The sequence below is a fragment of the Pecten maximus genome, chromosome 13, assembly GCF_902652985.1.
Source record: "Pecten maximus chromosome 13, xPecMax1.1, whole genome shotgun sequence".
Taxonomy (NCBI): domain Eukaryota; kingdom Metazoa; phylum Mollusca; class Bivalvia; order Pectinida; family Pectinidae; genus Pecten; species Pecten maximus.
Genome location: NC_047027.1, coordinates 31,739,430 through 31,759,237, shown reverse-complemented (window position 1 = coordinate 31,759,237; position 19,808 = coordinate 31,739,430). Strand labels below are relative to the sequence as shown.

General features: G+C 37.1%; 1 protein-coding gene across 1 annotated transcript; it reads right to left on the bottom strand.

Moving 5' to 3' along the window:
- Positions 1–13,899, bottom strand: LOC117341153 (perlucin-like protein). Its single transcript, XM_033902998.1, has 5 exons — positions 13,566–13,899; positions 12,605–12,699; positions 11,690–11,786; positions 4,470–4,704; positions 1–1,910 (listed from the first exon to the last, which is right to left on the bottom strand). Exons 1-5 carry the CDS (start codon positions 13,765–13,767, stop codon positions 1,895–1,897), a joined length of 645 nt encoding a protein of 214 aa, XP_033758889.1. The 5' UTR covers positions 13,768–13,899; the 3' UTR covers positions 1–1,894.
- Positions 13,900–19,808: the final 5,909 nt, after the last annotated feature.

Here is a 19,808-nt window from a genome sequence, read left to right as displayed (position 1 = left end):
TTTAACTAGTAATGCATTTATCGTATATTTAAACAGTATATACAACACACAAACGGAAGTTTTACTCCCGAGCATTAGGGTACACTTAACAGTTTACTGAAGGAAACCTAAAGGGTGCCTTGTTTGAGATACGTAAAAATTGAAGAACAGTTTGTTGAAACTTTTTTAGCCTGTATAGACACTTCAAAGGCATCTGGACTTGACAATTTAGGAGCTATATTTTTAAAAGCTGTATCAAATCTATTGCGCCTGTAATTTGCAAACTAATTTATTTCGGTATTGAAACTAAAATACCTTTCTAAATCTTTGTTAAGATGCTTAAGTGAGTCCTCTTTTTAAAGATGGGAAGAAAGAAGGAATTGATAACTATAGACCAATATAGTACTGCCCATTCTATCCAAATGTCTTGTAAAAACATTCATCGACATTTCAACAACTGTTTATGCAGTCATGATCTAATCTTAGAATGTCAATCAGGTTTTAGATGACGTCACTACTGTCAGACTGTTCTGTCAGACGTAACAAATATCTGGTATAATTATATTGATAAGTGATACTTAACAGGGGGTTTATTGTTAGACTATAAAAAGGCCTTCGACTACCTACTAAGTTGGGATTACATGGCCGTTAAAAAACACTATGACATTTTTCAAAAGTGTCATCAATTACTGTTTTCAAACATTTAAGTCGTCTTCACCCCATCGTAGTCTGTGTTGGATGAGTGCTGATTCCAAAACTGCTTGGTGCCACTTTGGCAACCTTGAGCATTTTGAAATATTCAAGATGGCCGCCAAGATGGCTGAACAATCTAAAAATGGCAATAAGTTACTCATTTATTACTCTAGAGTTGCATTGTTTGTGTCTATACTGGGGTTTTAAGGGTCAAAGATACCATTAAAATCATGTAAAATACAATGCAGTAATCAATTCTTTAATTCAATGTAAAATAGTTGCCAAAATGGCCGTTGAAACCTCAGAATTGCAATAAGTCATTAGTTCCCTAAAGTGGTCCTTGTTGTGTCTTTTTGCAGGTTTTATGAGGGACACATTATGAACATATTAAAAACCAACTTCATTACGAAATTAGTCCAATCCAAGATTTTTAATGACCACCACGAAAATCAAAGTATCAAAATTAAAATATACGAACTCAGAGCTCGCAATGACGATGGTTGTCGAAACCATAATCATGGTTATCAGTCAAATAATTTGTTTTTAAGTATTATACATTTTTATGTGGGGGTATAGGCGTACCTATGACACCAACCACAGCCCAATGACATACACTTGAATGGGATTAGAGGCGTAAAACAATATTTGTGTTACTCCCTTCTTTTACACGACTATTTTTCGAATGCACACACTGTGCGAATAATAACATCCACTTTAGGTGTATTATATAATATTCTCTCAGCTCTTTCCTCACCCATCCTCAGTTTCATTTCCAGTATCACTCAGCTGATCTGTATGTGTTTATGGCGCAGTCACAGAAAAATGTACATGGCAACTGAGCCTTCTAAAAGCCAAACCTAGCTGTATACACGGATGATCACTAGTGCAACACCATCTGATCATCTTCAGAATTCCAGGGGGAGTTGGGTGTACATTGGAAGACAGTGTAACGGGTGGAAGAGCTTTTGACGCTTCATCCCGGATCCAGCCGAAGCCTCCCGTATCAAGATCAGATGGGCCTTTCTCTAGTACTGCCGTCTAAATGCACACCTGTATATGAGCTCGTTTGACGTTTTTAGCAAATGACTTGATGTTGGTGGCAGTGACTTTAATTTCGGAGTTGTAGTGAATTGTTTCTACGCCGGTTAAGATACATGTACCAATATTGATTTTGAAAGTGAGGTTTGGAGATGTTATCTCTTATGTGAGCTCTGAAATTACGTCATTTCTGGCGGACACTGAAAACAACAACAATAAAGGGCAATTATACGATCAATCATACATTTATAGATACACAATATCATACAATTACAGATATACCATATCATACAATTATAGATATACCATACCATACAATTATAGATATACCATATCATACAATTATATATATACCATATCATACAATTACAGATATACCATATCATACAATTATATATATACCATATCATACAATTATAGATACACAATATCATACAATAATAGATATACCATATCATACAATTATATGTATACCATATCATATAATTATAGATATACCATATCATATAATTATAGATATACCATATCATACAATTATATGTATACCATGTCATACAATTATAGATATACCATATCATACAATTATAGATATACCATATCACACAATTATAGATATACCATATCATACAATTATAGATATACCATATCATACAATTATAGATATACCATATCGTACAATTATATATATATATCATATCATGCAATTGTAGATATACTATATCATACAATTATAGATATACCATATCGTACAATTATAGATAGATCATATCATACAATTATAGATATACCATATCATACAATTATATATATACCATATCATACAATTATAGATATACCATAACATACAATTATAGATATACCATATCATACAATTATAGATAAACCATATCATACAATTATAGAATATACCATATCATATAATTATAGATATACCATATCATACAATTATAGATATACCATATCATACAATTATAGATATACCATATCGTACAATTATATATATATATATATCATATCATACAATTATAAATATACCATATCATATAATTATAGATATACCATATCATACAATTATAGATATACCATATCATACAATTATAGATATACCATATCGTACAATTATATATATATATATATCATATCATACAATTATAAATATAACATATCATACAATTATAGATATACCATATCGTAAAATCATAGATATATCATATCATATAATTATATATATATATACCATATCATACAATTATATATATACCATATCATACAATTATAGATATACCATAACATACAATTATAGATATACCATATCACACAATTATATATATACCATATTATACAATTATATATAACCATATCATACAGTTATAGATATACAATATTATACAATTATATATATACCATATTATATAATTATATATATACCATATCATACAATTATAGATATACCATATCATACAATTATAGATATACCATATCATACAATTATATATATACCATATCATACAATTATATATATATATCATATCATACAATTATAAATATACCATATCATACAAGTATGATATACCATATCATACAATTATAGATATACCATATCATATAATTATTGATATACCATATCATACAATTATAGATATACCATGTCATACAATTATAGATATACCATATCATACAATTATAGATATACCATAGCATACAATTATAGATATACCATATCATACAATTATAGATATACCATATCATACGATTATAGATATACCATAACATACAATTATAGATATACCATATCATACGATTATAGATATACCATAGCATACAATTATAGATACACCATATCATACAATTATAGATATACCATATCATACAATTATAGATATACCATACCATACAATTATAGATATACCATATCATACCATTATAGATATACCATAGCATACAATTATAGATATACCATATCATACAATTATAGATATACCATATCATACAATTATAGATATACAATATCATACAATTATAGATATACCATATCATATAATTATAGATATACCATAGCATACAATTATAGATATACCATATCATACAATTAATTATAGAATATACCATACCATACAATTATAGATATACCATATCATACAATTATAGATATAGCATATCATACAATTATAGATATACCATATCATACAATTATATATATACCATATCATACCATTATAGATATACCATATCATACAATTATAGAATATACCATATCATACAATTATATATATACCATATCATACCATTATAGATATATCGTACAATTATAGATATACCATATCATACCATTATAGATATACCATATCATACATTATAGAATATACCATATCATACAATTATATATATACCATATCGTACAATTATAGATATACCATATCATACAATTATAGATATACCATATCGTACAATTATAGATATATCATATCGTACAATTATATATATACCATAACATACAATTATAGATATACCATGTCATACAATTATAGATATACCATAACATACAATTATAGATATACCATATCATACAATTATAGATAAACCATATCATACAATTATAGATATACCATATCGTACAATTATAGATATACCATAACATACAATTATAGATATACCATAACATACAATTATAGATATACTATATCATACAATTATAGATATACCATGTCATACGAGTATAAATCGTTTTTATTTTAATAGATTTTAGTAATGGCTTTTACCTGGTTTTGCATACTCCAAAGTAAGTGCTAGTACATCTGTCATCATTCCATAAAAAGTCCTGTTCTCCAAACATCATCAGACAATCTTCAAATCCTTCTCCTCTGCCATTGTTAGGCTCCGATGGAGCGAAGTCCTTGTAAGCGATCCTCTCGCCTGTCCTGACCCAGATCCAGACACCCTCCCTATCTCTGTCTGTACCCCCTATAAAGTAACTCCGGAAGTCTCTAGGGTGTTCTGAAATAATTCACAACAAATGGCTATATCATTTGTCAATGGACAGCTGCATCGTGTGTCAATGGACAGCTATATCATGTGTCAATGGACAGCTATACCGTGTATCAATGGACAGCTATACCGTGCGTCAATGGACAGCTATATCGTGTGTCAATGGACAGCTATATCGTGTGTCAATGGACAGCTATATCGTGTGTCAATGAAAGCTATACCACCTGTGTCAATGGACAGCTATATCATGTGTCAATGGACAGATAAGTCATGTGTCGATGAACAGCTATATCATGTGTCAATGGACAGATAAATCACGTGTGATTGGACAGATATCTCATGTGTCAATGGACAGATATATCATGTGTCAATGAACAGATAAATCATGTGTGAATGGACAGATATATCATTTGTCAATGAATAGATATACCATGTGACAATTAACCGCTATATCACGTGTAATATGGTTTGGTTTTATTTGTTTAACCTTTTATCAACAGCTGAGGTCATTTAAGAACGGCTTACCATGCGTGTGATATGCATGTATTTGGTGAGTGCGTATGTGTGTTTTAGGAGGCTGTGTGTGTTCGTGTTAAATCTCCTTGTGATAGTCCGGAACTTTTGCCGTCTTATAGTGCTATCTCACTGAAGCATACTGCCGAAGACACCCAGCAGCACACCCCGACCGGTCACATTATATTGACAACGGGCCAACCAGTCATCCCACTCCAAAATGCTGTGCGCTAAGCAGGTGTAGCTATGTGCTACTATGCCCTTCAAGACTCTGGTATGTCTCGGCCAGGGGACAGAAACCAAACCCCGTGTTATGATATCGTGTTATAACCTCGTGTTATAACCCCGTGTTGTAACCTCGTGTTATAACATCGTGTTATAACCTCGTGTTATAACTTCGTATTGAAACCCCATGTTATAACCTCGTGTTATAACCTCGTGTTATAACCCCGTGTTGTAACCTCGTGTTATAACATCGTGTTATAACCTCGTGTTATAACTTCGTATTGAAACCCCATGTTATAACCACATGTTCTAACTCCGTGTTATAACCTCGTGTTATAACCTCGTATTATACCTCGTTGTTATACCTTCGTGTATAACGTGTACTTCGTGTTATAACCGCGTGTTATACTTCGTGTTATAACTTCGTGTTATAACCTCGTGGTATACCCTCGTGTTATACCCTCGTTTATAAACCTCGTGTTGAACAATCGTGTGTAACCTCGTGTTGTAACCCACGTGTTGTAAAACCGCTTTATACCTCGTGTTGTAACCTCGTGTTGAAACCCCGTCTTATAACCTCGTGTTGTAACCCCGTCTTAAAACCTCGTGTTGTAACTCCGCATTATAACCTCGTTATATAACCTCGTGTTATACACCTCGTGTTATAACCTCGTGTTATAACTTCGTGTTATAACTTCGTGTTATAACCTCGTGTTATACCCTCGAGTTATACCCTCGTTATATAACCTCGTGTTGAAACATCGTGTTGTAACCTAGTGTTGTAACCACGTGTTGTAACACCGTGTTATAACCTCGTGTTGTAACCCCGTCTTATAACCTCGTGTTGTAACTCCGCGTTATAACCTCGTGTTATAACCACGTGTTGTAGTCCCATGTTATAACATCCTGTTGTAACCTCATGTTATAACCTCGTGTTATAACCCCATGCTATAACCTCATGTTATAACCTCGTGTTATAACCTCGTGTTGTAACCTCATGTTATAACCTCGTGTTATAACCTCCTGTTATATCCTCGTTATATAACCTCGTGTTATAACCTCGTTATATAACCTCGTGTTATAACCTCTTGTTATAACCCCGTGTTATTACCCCGTGTTATAACCTCATGTTATAACCTCGTGTTATAACCTCCTGTTATATCCTCGTTATATAACCTCGTGTTATCACCTCCTGTTATAACCTCGTTATATAACCCCGTGTTGTAACCCCGTGTTATTACCCCGTGTTATTACCTCGTGTTGTAACCCCGTGTTATTACCTCGTGTTATAACCCCGTGTTATAAACCTCCTGTTATAACCTCCTGTTATAACATCGTTATATAACCTCGTGTTATAACCTCGTGTTGTAACCCCGTGTTATAACCTCCTGTTATAACATCGTTATATAACCTCGTGTTATAACCTCGCTATATAACCTCGTGTTATAACCTCGTGTTATAACCCCTTGTTATAACCCCGTGTTATAACCTCCTGTTATAACATCGTTATATAACCTCGTGTTATAACCTCGTGTTGTAACCTCGTGTTATAACCTCGTGTTATAACCTCCTGTTATATCCGCGTTATACAACCTCGCGTTATAACCTCCTGTTATAACCTCGTTATATAATCCCGTGTTATAACCCCGTGTTATAACCTTGTGTTATAACCTCCTGTTATAACCTCGTTATATAACCTCGTGCTATACCCTCGTGTTGTAACTTCGTGTTATCAGCTCCTGTTATAACCTCGTGTTATAACCCCGTGTTATAACATCCTGTTGTAACCTCGTTATATAACCTCGTTATATAACCTCGTGTTATAACCTCGTGTTGTAACCCCGTGTTGTAACCTCGTGTTATAACATCGTGTTATAACCTCGTATTGAAACCCCATGTTATAACCTCGTGTTATAACCACATGTTCTAACTCCGTGTTATAACCTCGTTATATAACCTCGTTATATAACCTCGTGTTATAACTTCGTGTTATAACTTCGTGTTATAACCTCGTGTTATAACCTCGTGTTATAACTTCGTGTTATAACTTCGTGTTATAACCTCGTGTTATACCGTCGTGTTATACCCTCGTTATATAACCTCGTGTTGAAACATCGTGTTGTAACCTCGTGTTGTAACCACGTGTTGTAACACCGTGTTATAACCTGGTGTTGTAACCTCGTGTTGAAACCCCGTCTGATAACCTCGTGTTGTAACCCCGTCTTATAACCTCGTGTTGTAACTCCGCGTTATAACCTCGTTATATAACCTCGTGTTATACACCTCGTGTTATAACCTCGTGTTGTAACCCCGTGTTGTAACTCCGTGTTATAACCTCGTGTTGTAACCTCGTGTTGTAACCCCGTCTTATAACCTCATGTTGTAACCCCGTCTTATAACCTCGTGTTGTAACTCCGCGTTATAACCTCGTGTTATAACCACGTGTTGTAGTCCCATGTTATAACATCCTGTTGTAACCTCATGTTATAACCTCGTTTTATAACCTCGTGTTGTAACCTCATGTTATAACCTCGTGTTATAACCTCCTGTTATATCCTCGTTATATAACCTCGTGTTATAACCTCGTGTTATAACCTGGTTATATAACCTCGTGTTATAACCTCTTGTTATAACCCCGTGTTATAACCCCGTGTTATAACCTCATGTTATAACCTCCTGTTATAACCTCCTGTTATATCCTCGTTATATAACCTCGTGTTATCACCTCCTGTTATAACCTCGTTATATAACCCCGTGTTGTAACCCCGTGTTATTACCCCGTGTTATTACCTCGTGTTGTAACCCCGTATTATTACCTCGTGTTATAACCTCGTGTTATAACCCCGTGTTATAACCCCGTGTTATAACCTCCTGTTATAACATCGTTATATAACCTCGTGTTATAACCTCGTGTTGTAACCTCGTGTTATAACCTCGTGTTATAACCTCCTGTTATAACCCCGTGTTATAACCCCGTGTTATAACCTCCTGTTATAACATCGTTATATAACCTCGTGTTATAACCTCGTGTTGTAACCCCGTGTTATAACCCCGTGTTATAACATCCTGTTGTAACCTCGTTATATAACCTCGTTATATAACCTCGTGTTATAACCTCGTGTTGTAACCCCGTGTTGTAACCTCGTGATATAACCTCGTGTTGTACAATGTAACCTCGTGTTATAACCTCGTGTTGTAACCTCGTGTTATAACCTCGTTATATAACCTCGTGTTGTAACCTCGTGTTATAACCTCGTGTTATAGTTATAACCCCATGTTGCAACTCCGTGTTGTAGCCTCTTGTTGTAACCTCTTGTTGTAACCACGTGTTATAACCCCGTGTTATAACCTCGTGTTATAACCTCCTGTTATAACCCCGTGTTATAACCCCGTGTTATAACCTCCTGTTATAACATCGTTATATAACCTCGTGTTGTAACCTCGTGTTATAACATCGTGTTATAACCCCGTGTTATAACCTCCTGTTATAACATCGTTATATAACCTCGTGTTATAACCTCGCTATATAATCTCGTGTTATAACCTCATGTTATAACCCCGTGTTATAACCCCGTGTTATAACCTCCTGTTATAACATCGTTATATAACCTCGTGTTGTAACCTCGTGTTATAACCTCCTGTTATATCCTCGTTATACAACCTCGTGTTATAACCTCCTGTTATAACCTCGTTATATAATCCCGTGTTATAACCCCGTGTTATAACCTTGTGTTATAACCTCCTGTTATAACCTGGTTAACCTTGTATACTATAATCTCGTACTATAATCTCATGCTATAGTCTCGTGCTATAATCTTGTACTATAATCTCGTACTATAATCCCGTACTATAATCTCGTACTATAATATCGAACTATAGTCTCGTACTATAATCTTGTACTATAATATCGTACTATAGTCTCGTACTATAATCTCGTACTATAATATCGTACTATAGTCTCGTACTGTAATCTCGTACTATAATCTTGTACTGCAATCTCGTACTAGAATCTCGTACTATAGTCTCGTACTATGGTCTCGTGCTATAATCTCGTACTATAATCTCGTACTATACTATAATCTTGTACTATAATCTCGTACTATAATCCCGTACTATGGTCTCGTACTATAATCTCGTACTATAATCTCGTACTATAATCTCGTACTATAAACTCGTACTATAGTCTCGTACTATAATCTTGTACTATAATCTCGTACTATAATCCCGTACTATAATCTCGTACTATAATATCGAACTATAGTCTCGTACTATAATCTTGTACTATAATCTCGTACTATAGTCTCGTACTATAATCTCGTACTATAATATCGAACTATAGTCTCGTACTATAATCTTGTACTATAATCTCGTACTGTAGTCTCGTACTATAATCTCGTACTATAATCTCGTACTATAATCTCGTACTATAAACTCGTACTATAGTCTCGTACTATAATCTTGTACTATAATCTCGTACTATAATCCCGTACTATAATCTCGTACTATAATATCGAACTATAGTCTCGTACTATAATCTTGTACTATAATATCGTACTATAGTCTCGTACCATAATCTCGTACTATAATATCGTACTATAGTCTCGTACTATAGTCTCGTACTATAATCTCGTACTATAGTCTCGTACTATAATCTCGTACTATAATCTTGTACTGCAATCTCGTACTAGAATCTCGTACTATAATCTCGTACTATAATCTCTACTATACTATAATCTCGTACTATAGTCTCGTACTATAGTCTCGTACTGTAATATCGTATTATAGTCTCGTACTATGATATCGTACTATAATTTCGTACTATAATTTCCTACTATAGCTCGTACTATACTATAATCTCGTACTAAAGTCTCGTACTATAGTCTCGTACTATAATCTCGTGTTATAAGCTCGTACTATAATTTCGCATTATAATCTCGTACTATAATCTCGTACTATAGTCTTGTACTGTAATATCGTACTATAGTCTCGTACTATGATATCGAACTATAATCTCGTACTATAATCTATAATCTCGTACCATAATATCGTAGTATAATCTCGTACTATAGTCTCGTTCTATAATTTCTCAATTTAATCTCGTACTATAGTCTCGTACTATAATCTCGTACTATAGTCTCGTACTATAATATCGTACTATAATCTCGTACTATAGTCTCGTACTATAATCTTGTACTGCAATCTCGTACTATAGTCTCGTTCTATAATATCGTTCTATAATCTCGTTCTATAATCTCGTACTGTAATCTTGTATTACAATCTCGTACTATAATCTCGTTCCATAATCTCGTACTATTATCTCGTACTATAATCTCGTACTATAGTCTCGTACTAAATATCGTACTATACTAAAATCTCGTACTATAGTCTCGTACTATAATCTCGTACTATACTATAAACTCGTACTATAGTCTCGTACTATAATCTCGTACTATAATCTCGTACTATAATCTCGCACTATAATCCCGTACTATAATCTCGTACTATAATCTATAATCTCGTACTATACTATAATCTCGTACTACAATCTCGTACTATAAACCCGTACTATAATCTCGTACTATAATCTCGTACTATAATCTCGTACTACAATCTCGTACTATAAACCCGTACTATAATCTCGTACTATAATCTCGTACTATAATCTCGTACAATAGTTTCGTACTACAATCTCGTACTATAATCTCGTGCTATAATCTCGTACTATACTATAATCTCGTACTATAATCTCGTACTATAGTTTCGTTTTTAATCCCGTTCTATAATCTCGTACTAAAATCTTGTACCACAATCTCGTACTATAATCTCGTACTATAGTCTCGTTTTTAATCCCGTTCTATAATCTCGTACTATAATCTTGTACTACAATATCGTACTATAATCTCGTACTATAATCTCGTACTATAATCTCGTACTATAATCTCGTACTATACTATAATCTCGTACTATAATCTCGTACTATAATCTCGTACTGTAATCTCGTACTATACTATAATCTCGTACTATAGTCTCGTTCTATAATATCGTACTATAGTTTCGTACTATAATATTGTACTATAATATCGTACTATAGTCTTGTTCTATAATCTCGTTCAATGATCTCGTACTATAATCTCGTACTATAATCTCGTACTATAATCCCGTACTATAATCTCGTACTTTGATCTCGTACTATAATCTCGTACTGTAATATTCTACTACCTCCTGTAGTAGCCACGACTAGGTGAAGAAGACTTACCTGCTTTGCGGATTTTTCGCATTTCGCTCTTGACAAACTCATTCTCTCGGTTTCCCCTGATCTCCGCAAGGTAAGCCCCCTTCAATTGGCAGAATTCCTTGGTTTAAAAAAAGTGATCAAAGTAATATTTAACTTGAGAAAGTACATGTTCCTAATGTATATATATATACATTTTTGTATGTTGCCTTTCACCGTATGTCGATATATAAGTATGAATTAAATAATTAATAAGTGTAATAAGGTGAGCACCGATTTTAATCTCCGTTTTTAAGGTAGCTGATATTAATGTATCCATGATAATGGTCTTTAGAGTGACATCATACAAAACATTACTTCAGTATGACGTCCATCATCATACACTCATTATACAAAATATTACTTCAGTATGACGTCATTATTCACTCAATATACAAAATATTAGTTCAGTATGACGTCACTATACACTAAATATACAAAATATTACTTCAGTATGGCGTCACTATACACTAAATATACAAAATATTACTTCAGTATGACGTCACTATACACTAAATATACAAAATATTACTTCAGTATGGCGTCACTATACACTAAATATACAAAATATTACTTCAGTATGACGTCACTATACACTAAATATACAAAATATTACTTCAGTATGACGTCACGATACACTCAATATACAAAATATTACTTCAGTAGAACTCAATGACAAGTACATGTAGCTGATAAGTAAACACTACTCTATTTTAAACTATAGCAGAACGAGACATAACCTACCGATAAAAGGTCAAGGACGCTGAGCGTGTTAACCAGTAGTTCTTAATTACAGATAACCTTTTTTGAGACATTGTTTAACATTATGATGACACGCGTATTTATATAGTAGATATATATGTCAACAACAAAGCTTTCCTATAATACTATTATACTTACTCTTGCTTCCTGCCATGTTGATTTCGTTCTTCTAAACAGGTAACAGTTATCGTCGTGATACACCCAACCCTCTGGACAGGTCAACAGTATCCCACCTACAACAAAGCACATGGTCAGAGTCGTGATACACCCATCCCTCCGGACAGGTCAACAGTATCCCACCTACAACAAAGGACATGTTGAGAGTCGTGATACACCCATCCCTCCAGACAGGTCAGCAGTATCCCACCTACAACAAAGGACATAGTGAGAGTCGTGATACACCAATCCCTCTGGACAGGTCAACAGCATCCCACCTACAACAAAGGACATGGTGAGAGCCGTGATACACCCATCCCTCTGGACAGGTCAACAGTATCCCACCTACAACAAAGGACATGGTGAGAGCCGTGATACACCCATCCCTCTGGACAGGTCAACGGTATCCCACCTACAACAAAGTTCACGGTGAGAGTCGTGATACACCCATCCCTCCGGACAGGTCAACAGTATCCCACCTACAGCAAAGGACATGGTGAGAGTCGTGATACACCAATCCCTCTGGACAGGTCCACAGTATCACACCTACAACAAAGGACATGGTGAGAGTCGTGATACACCCATCCCTCTGGACAGATCAACCTGTGAATTACAATTAATCGTCCGTGGATTACAATTAATCGTTTGTGGATTACAATTAATTATCTGTGGATTACAATTAATTGTCTGTGGATTACAATTAATCGTCTGTGGATTACAATTAATCGTTTGTGGATTACAATTAATTATCTGTGGTTTAAAATTAATTGTCTGTGGATTACAATTAATCGTCTGTGGATTACAATTAATCGTCTGTGTATTACAATTAATCGTCTGTGGATTACAATTAATTGTCTGTGGATTATAATTAATTGTCTGTGGATTACAATTAATCGTCTGTGGATTACAGTTAATTGCCTAATGATCATGTTGTGATAATTACCTTTCAGTATGGCCAGTATCTCATCATAACGACGACTGAGCTTCTCGTAATCCTCCCGGATTAGGTACTGTAATCCAGGCATAACATAATTCATGATGTCCGTGGTCCGAACAGCTTGGCAATGATTTTTTCTGTGTTCAGGGAGAATGCTTTGCTGATAACTGATGTCTATCAAAACGAAAACCAGCATAGAACATTTCATCTTTGTTTTTCTGATTAGAGTATATGTGTTGATGCAGTTTACTGACTCGAGTTATGTGTCCATCTGTCAGTCACACCTACAAAGAGTCACTTAAGTTTCCTATTCCTAGTAACATCTAACTACAGAGTCACTTCCGTCCGTTAGTCCTAGTAACAAACCACAAAACACTACAAACCGAACCATGTGTGTACATCATTTCCCGGTACATCAAACAATACACAATTTCCCGGGATGATTGCTAAGTGGTGAGCCCAGTATTGAAGAAGGTACTCAATGATGTTATTTTTAAGTCCTACTATTCTCTGACTATATACATGTAGGGCCGTGCACCCAAGGACTGGTCTCATTCGGTTAGGTTATATCGACGAGGTAGCACTCTAAAGTAAACAAGATAAGCGGCTTTTGCAAGATGGACAAAATCGGTCAGGGTAAGGGTTAGGGTGAAAGAGTCTGTCACTGGCGTGACTGCAATTCACGATTATGGTTTTAAATCAATTGAGCATCCGCCATATTCACCTGATTTCGCTCCATCAGACAAATATATTTCCAAAACTGAAAACAGCTATTTCGACCTTACCCTAGCCCTAACATGCAGTGGATAACTTTCTGAAGAGCCAAGAAAAGGAGTTCAATAAAAGTAGCATTGAGATCCTTAAGCAGCGCTGTGTTCCTGACGGGTAATATAAGTGTTCCTGACGGGTAAGATAAGTGTTCCTGACGGGTAAGATAAGTGTTCCTGATGGGTACGATAAGTGTTCCTGACGTGTAAGATAGATGTTCCTGACGGGTAAGATAAGTGTTACTGACGGGTAAGATAAGTGTTCCTGACATGTAAGATAAGTGTTCCTGACGGGTAAGATAAGTGTTCCTGAAGGGTAAGATAAGTGTTCCTGACATGTAAGATAAGTGTTCCTGACGGGTAAGATAAGTGTTACTGACGGGTAAGATAAGTGTTACTGACGGGTAAGATAAGTGTTCCTGACGGGTAAGATAAGTGTAACTGACGGGTAAGATAAGTGTTCCTGACGGGTAAGACAAGAGTTCATGAAGGGTAAGATAAGTGTTCCTGACAGGTAAGAGAAGAGTTCCTGACGGTTAAGATAAGTGTTCCTGACGGGTAACATAAGTGTTCCTGACAGGTAAGATAAGTGTTCCTAACGGGTAAGTGTTCCTGACGGGTAAAATAAGTGTTCCTGACGGGTAAGATAAGAGTTCGTGGGGTGAAAGATAAGTGTTCCTGACGGTTAAGAAAAGTGTTCCTGACGTGTAAGATAAGTGTTCATGACGGGTAGGATAAGTGTTCCTGACAGGTAAGATAAGAGTTCCTGATGGGTAAGATAAGTGTTCATGACGGGTAAGAAAAGTGTTACTGACGGGTAAGATAAGTGTTACTGACGGGTAAGATAGGTGTTCCTGATGGGTAAGATAAGTGTTCCTGACGGGTAAGATAAGTGTTCCTCACGGGTAAGATAAGTGTTCCTCACGGGTAGGATAAGTGTTCCTGACGGGTAAGATAAATGTTCCTGCCGGGTAAGATAGGTTCCGACGGGTTAATAAGATTCCTGACGGTAAAGATAAGAGCTTCCTGACGGGGTAAGATAAGTGTTCCTGACGGGTAGATAAGTGTTCCTGACGGGTAAGATAAGAGTTCCTGACAGGTAAGATAAGTGTTCCTGACGGGTTAGATAAGTGTTACTGACGGGTAAGATAAGTGTTCCTGACGGGTAAGATAAGTATTCCTGACGGGTAAGATAAGTGTTCCTGACGGGTAAGATAAGTGTTCCTGACGGGTAAGATAAGTGTTCCTGACGGGTAAGATAAGAGTTCCTGACAGGTAAGATAAGTGTTCCTGACGGGTTAGATAAGTGTTCCTGACGGGTAAGATAAGTGTTCCTGACGGGTAAGATAAGTGTTCCTGACGGGTAAGATAAGTGTTCCTGACGGGTAAGATAAGTGTTCCTGACGGGTAAGATAAGTGTTCCTGACTGGTAAGATAAGAGTTCCTGACGGGTAAGATAAGTGTTCCTGACGGGTAAGATAAGTGTCCTGACGGGTTAGATAAGTGTTCCTGACGGGTAAGATAAGTGTTCCTGACGGTAAGATAAGTGTTCCTGAGGGTAAGATAAGTGTTCTGACGGTAAGATAAGTGTTCCTGACGGTAGATAAGTATTCCTGACGGGTAGATAAGTGTTCCTGACAGGTAAGATAAGTGTTCCAAGTGTAAGTGTTCGACGGTAAGATAAGTGTTCCTGACGGGTAAGTAAGAAGGTTCTGACGGTGAAAAAGTGTTCCTGACGGTAAGATAAGTGTCCTGACGGGTAAGATAAGTGTTCCTGACGGGTAAGATAAGTGTTCCTGAATGGTAAGATAAGTGTTCCTGACGGGTAAGATAAGTGTTCCTGACGGGTAAGATAAGTGTTCCTGACGGGTAAGATAGGTTCCTGACGGGTAAGATAAGTGTTCCTGACGGGTAAGATAAGTGTTCTGAAGGGTAAGATAAGTGTTCCTGACGGGTAAGATAAGTTTGGTACATAGACAGGGTAAGATAAGAGTTCCTGACGGGTAAGATAAGTGTTCCTGACGGGTAAGATAAGTGTTCCTGACGGGTAAGATAAGAGTTCCTGACAGGTAAGATAAGTGTTCCTGACGGGTTAGATAAGTGTTCCTGACGGGTAAGATAGGAGTTCCTGACAGGTAAGATAAGTGTTCCTGACGGGTAAGATAAGTGCTCCTGACGGGTAAGATAAGAGTTCCTGACGGGTAAGATAAGAGTTCCTGATGGGTACGATAAGAGTTCCTGATGGGTAAGATAAGAGTTCCTGACGGGTAAGATAAGTGCTCCTGACGGGTAAGATAAGAGTTCGTGACGGGTAAGATAAGAGTTCCTGATGGGTACGATAAGTGTTCCTGACGGGTAAGATAAGAGTTCCTGACGGGTAAGATAAGTGTTCCTGATGGGTACGATAAGTGTTCCTGACGGGTAAGATAAGAGTTCCTCACGGGTAAGATAAGTGCTCCTGACGGGTAAGATAAGGGTTCCTGACGGGTAAGATAAGTGTTCTGAGGGTAGATAAGTGTTTCCTGACGGGTAAGATAAGTGTTCCTGACGGGTAAGATAAGTGTTCCTGACGGGTAAGATAAGTGTTCCTGACGGGTAAGATAAGTGTTCCTGACGGGTAAGATAAGTGTTCCTGACAGGTAAGATAAGTGTTCCTGACGGGTAAGATAAGTGTTACTGACGGGTAAGATAAGAGTTCCTGAAGGGGAAGATAAGTGTTCCTGACGGGTAAGATAAGTGTTCCTGACGGGTAAGATAAGAGTTCCTGACAGGTAAGATAAGTGTTCCACTGAATGGGTTACGGAGATAAGTGTTCCTGAGGGTAAGATAAGTGTTCCTGACGGGTAAGATAAGTGTTCCTGACGGGTAAGATAAGTGTTCCTGACAGGTAAGATAGTGTTCCTGACGGGTAAGATAAGTGTTCCTGACGGGTAAGATAAGTGTTCCTGACAGGTAAGATAAGTGTTCCTGACAGGTAAGATAAGAGTTCCTGATGGGTACGATAAGTGTTCTGACGGGTAAGATAAGGTTCCTGAGGGTAAGATAAGTGTTCCTGACGGGTAAGATAAGTGTTCCTGACGGGTAAGAATAAGTGTTCCTGACGGTAAGATAATGTTCCTGGACGGGTTTAAGATAAGTGTTCCTGACGGGTAGATAAGTGTTCCTGACGGGTAAGATAAGTGTTCCTGAGGGTAAGATAAGTGTTCTACGTAGATAAGTTCCGACGGTAAGATAAGTGTTCCTGACGGTAAGATAAGTGTTCCTGACGGGTAAGATAAGTGTTCCTGACGTGTAAGTCAGTAAGATAAGGTTCCTGACGGGTAGATAAGGTCCTGAGGGTAAGATAAGTGTTCCTGACGGTAAGATAAGTGTTCCTGACGGTAAGATAAGTGTTCCTGAGGGAAAGATAAGTGTTCCTGACGGTAAGATAAGTGTTCCTGACGGGTAAGATAAGTGTTCCTGACGGTAAGATAGAGTTCCTGACGGTAAGATAAGTGTTACCTGACGGGTAAGATAAGTGTTCCTGACGGGTAAGATAAGTGTTCCTGACGGGTAAGATAAGTGTTCCTGACAGGGTAAGATAAGTGTTCCTGACGGGTAAGATAAGTGTTCCTGACGGGTAAGATAAGTGTTCCTGACGGGTAAGATAAGTGTTCCTGACGGGTAAGATAAGTATTCCTGACGGGTAAGATAAGTGTTCCTGACGGGTAAGATAAGTGTTCCTGACGTGTAAGATAAGTGTTCCTGACGGTAAGATAAGTAGTTCCTGACAGGGTAAGATAAGTGTTCCTGACGGGTAAGATAAGTGTTCCTGACAGGGTAAGATAAGAGTTCCTGAAGGGTAAGATAAGTGTTCCTGACGGGTAAGATAAGTGTTCCTGACAGGTAAGATAAGAGTTCCTGAAGGGTAAGATAAGTGTTCCTGACGGGTAAGATAAGTGTTCCTGACAGGGTAAGATAAGTGTTCCTGACGGGTAAGATAAGTGTTCCTGACGGGTAAGATAAGTGTTCCTGACGGTAAGATAAGTGTTCCTGACGGTAAGATAAGTGTTCCTGACGGGTAAGATAAGTGTTCCTGACAGGTAAGATAAGTGTTCCTGACGGGTAAGATAAGTGTTCCTGACGGGTAAGATAAGTGTTCCTGACGGGTAAGATAAGTGTTCCTGACGGGTAAGATAAGTGTTCCTGACAGGTAAGATAAGTGTTCCTGACGGGTAAGATAAGTGTTCCTGACGGGTAAGATAAGTGTTCCTGACAGGTAAGATAATGTTCCTGACGGGTAAGATAAGTGTTCCTGACGGGTAAGATAAGTGTTCCTGATGGGTAAGATAAGTGTTCCTGACGGGTAAGATAAGTGTTCCTGACGGGTAAGATAAGTGTTCCTGACGGGTAAGATAAGTGTTCCTGACGGGTAAGATAAGTATTCCTGACGGGTAAGATAAGTGTTCCTGACAGGTAAGATAAGTGTTCCTGACGGGTAAGATAAGTGTTCCTGACGGGTAAGATAAGTGTTCCTGACGGGTAAGATAAGTGTTCCTGACGGGTAAGATAAGTGTTCCTGACGGGTAAGATAAGTGTTCCTGACAGGTAAGATAAGAGTTCCTGACGGGTAAGATAAGTATTACTGATGTGTAAGATAAGTGTTCCTGACGGGTAAGATAAGTGTTCCTGACAGGTAAGATAAGTGTTACTGACGGGTAAGATAAGAGTTCCTGACAGGTAAGATAAGTGTTACTGACGGGTAAGATAAGTATTCCTGACGGGTAAGATAAGTGTTCCTGACGGGTAAGATAAGAGTTCCTGACGGGTAAGATAAGTGTTCCTGATGTGTAAGATAAGTGTTCCTGACGGGTAAGATAAGTGTTCCTGAAGGGTAAGATAAGTGTTCCTGACAGGTAAGATAAGTGTTCCTGACAGGGTAAGATAAGTGTTCCTGACGGGTAAGATAAGTGTTCCTGACGGGTAAGATAAGTGTTCCTGACAGGTAAGATAAGTGTTCCTGACGGGTAAGAAAAGTGTTCCTGACTGGTAAGATAAGTGTTCCTGACGGGTAAGATAAGTGTTCCTGACAGGTAAGATAAGAGTTCCTGACGGGTAAGATAAGTGTTCCTGACGGGTAAGATAAGTGTTCCTGACGGGTAAGATAAGTGTTCCTGACGGGTAAGCTAAGTGTTAATGACGGGTAAGATAAGTGTTCCTGACAGGTAAGATAAGTGTTCCTGAAGGGTAAGATAAGTGTTCCTGACGGTAAGATAAGTGCTCCTGAAGGGTAAGATAAGTGTTCCTGACAGGTAAGATAAGTGTTCCTGACGGGTAAGATAAGTGTTCCTGACGGGTAAGATAAGTGTTCCTGACGGGTAAGATAAGTGTTCCTGACGGGTAAGATAAGTGTTCCTGACGGGTAAGATAAGAGTTCCTGGCGTGAAAGATAAGTGTTCCTGACGGGTAAAGATAAGTGTTCCTGACGTGTAAGATAAGTGTT

Coding starts and splice junctions, on each gene's coding strand:
- LOC117341153 (XM_033902998.1), bottom strand. CDS start 13,767: ATGAAATGTTCTATGCTGGTTTTCGTTTTGATAGACATCAGTTATCAG. Junction 11,787..12,604: donor CAACATGGCAGGAAGCAAGA/GTAAGTATAATA, acceptor TTTTAAACCAAG/GAATTCTGCCAATTGAAGGG. Junction 4,705..11,689: donor GCGAAAAATCCGCAAAGCAG/GTAAGTCTTCTT, acceptor GAATTATTTCAG/AACACCCTAGAGACTTCCGG.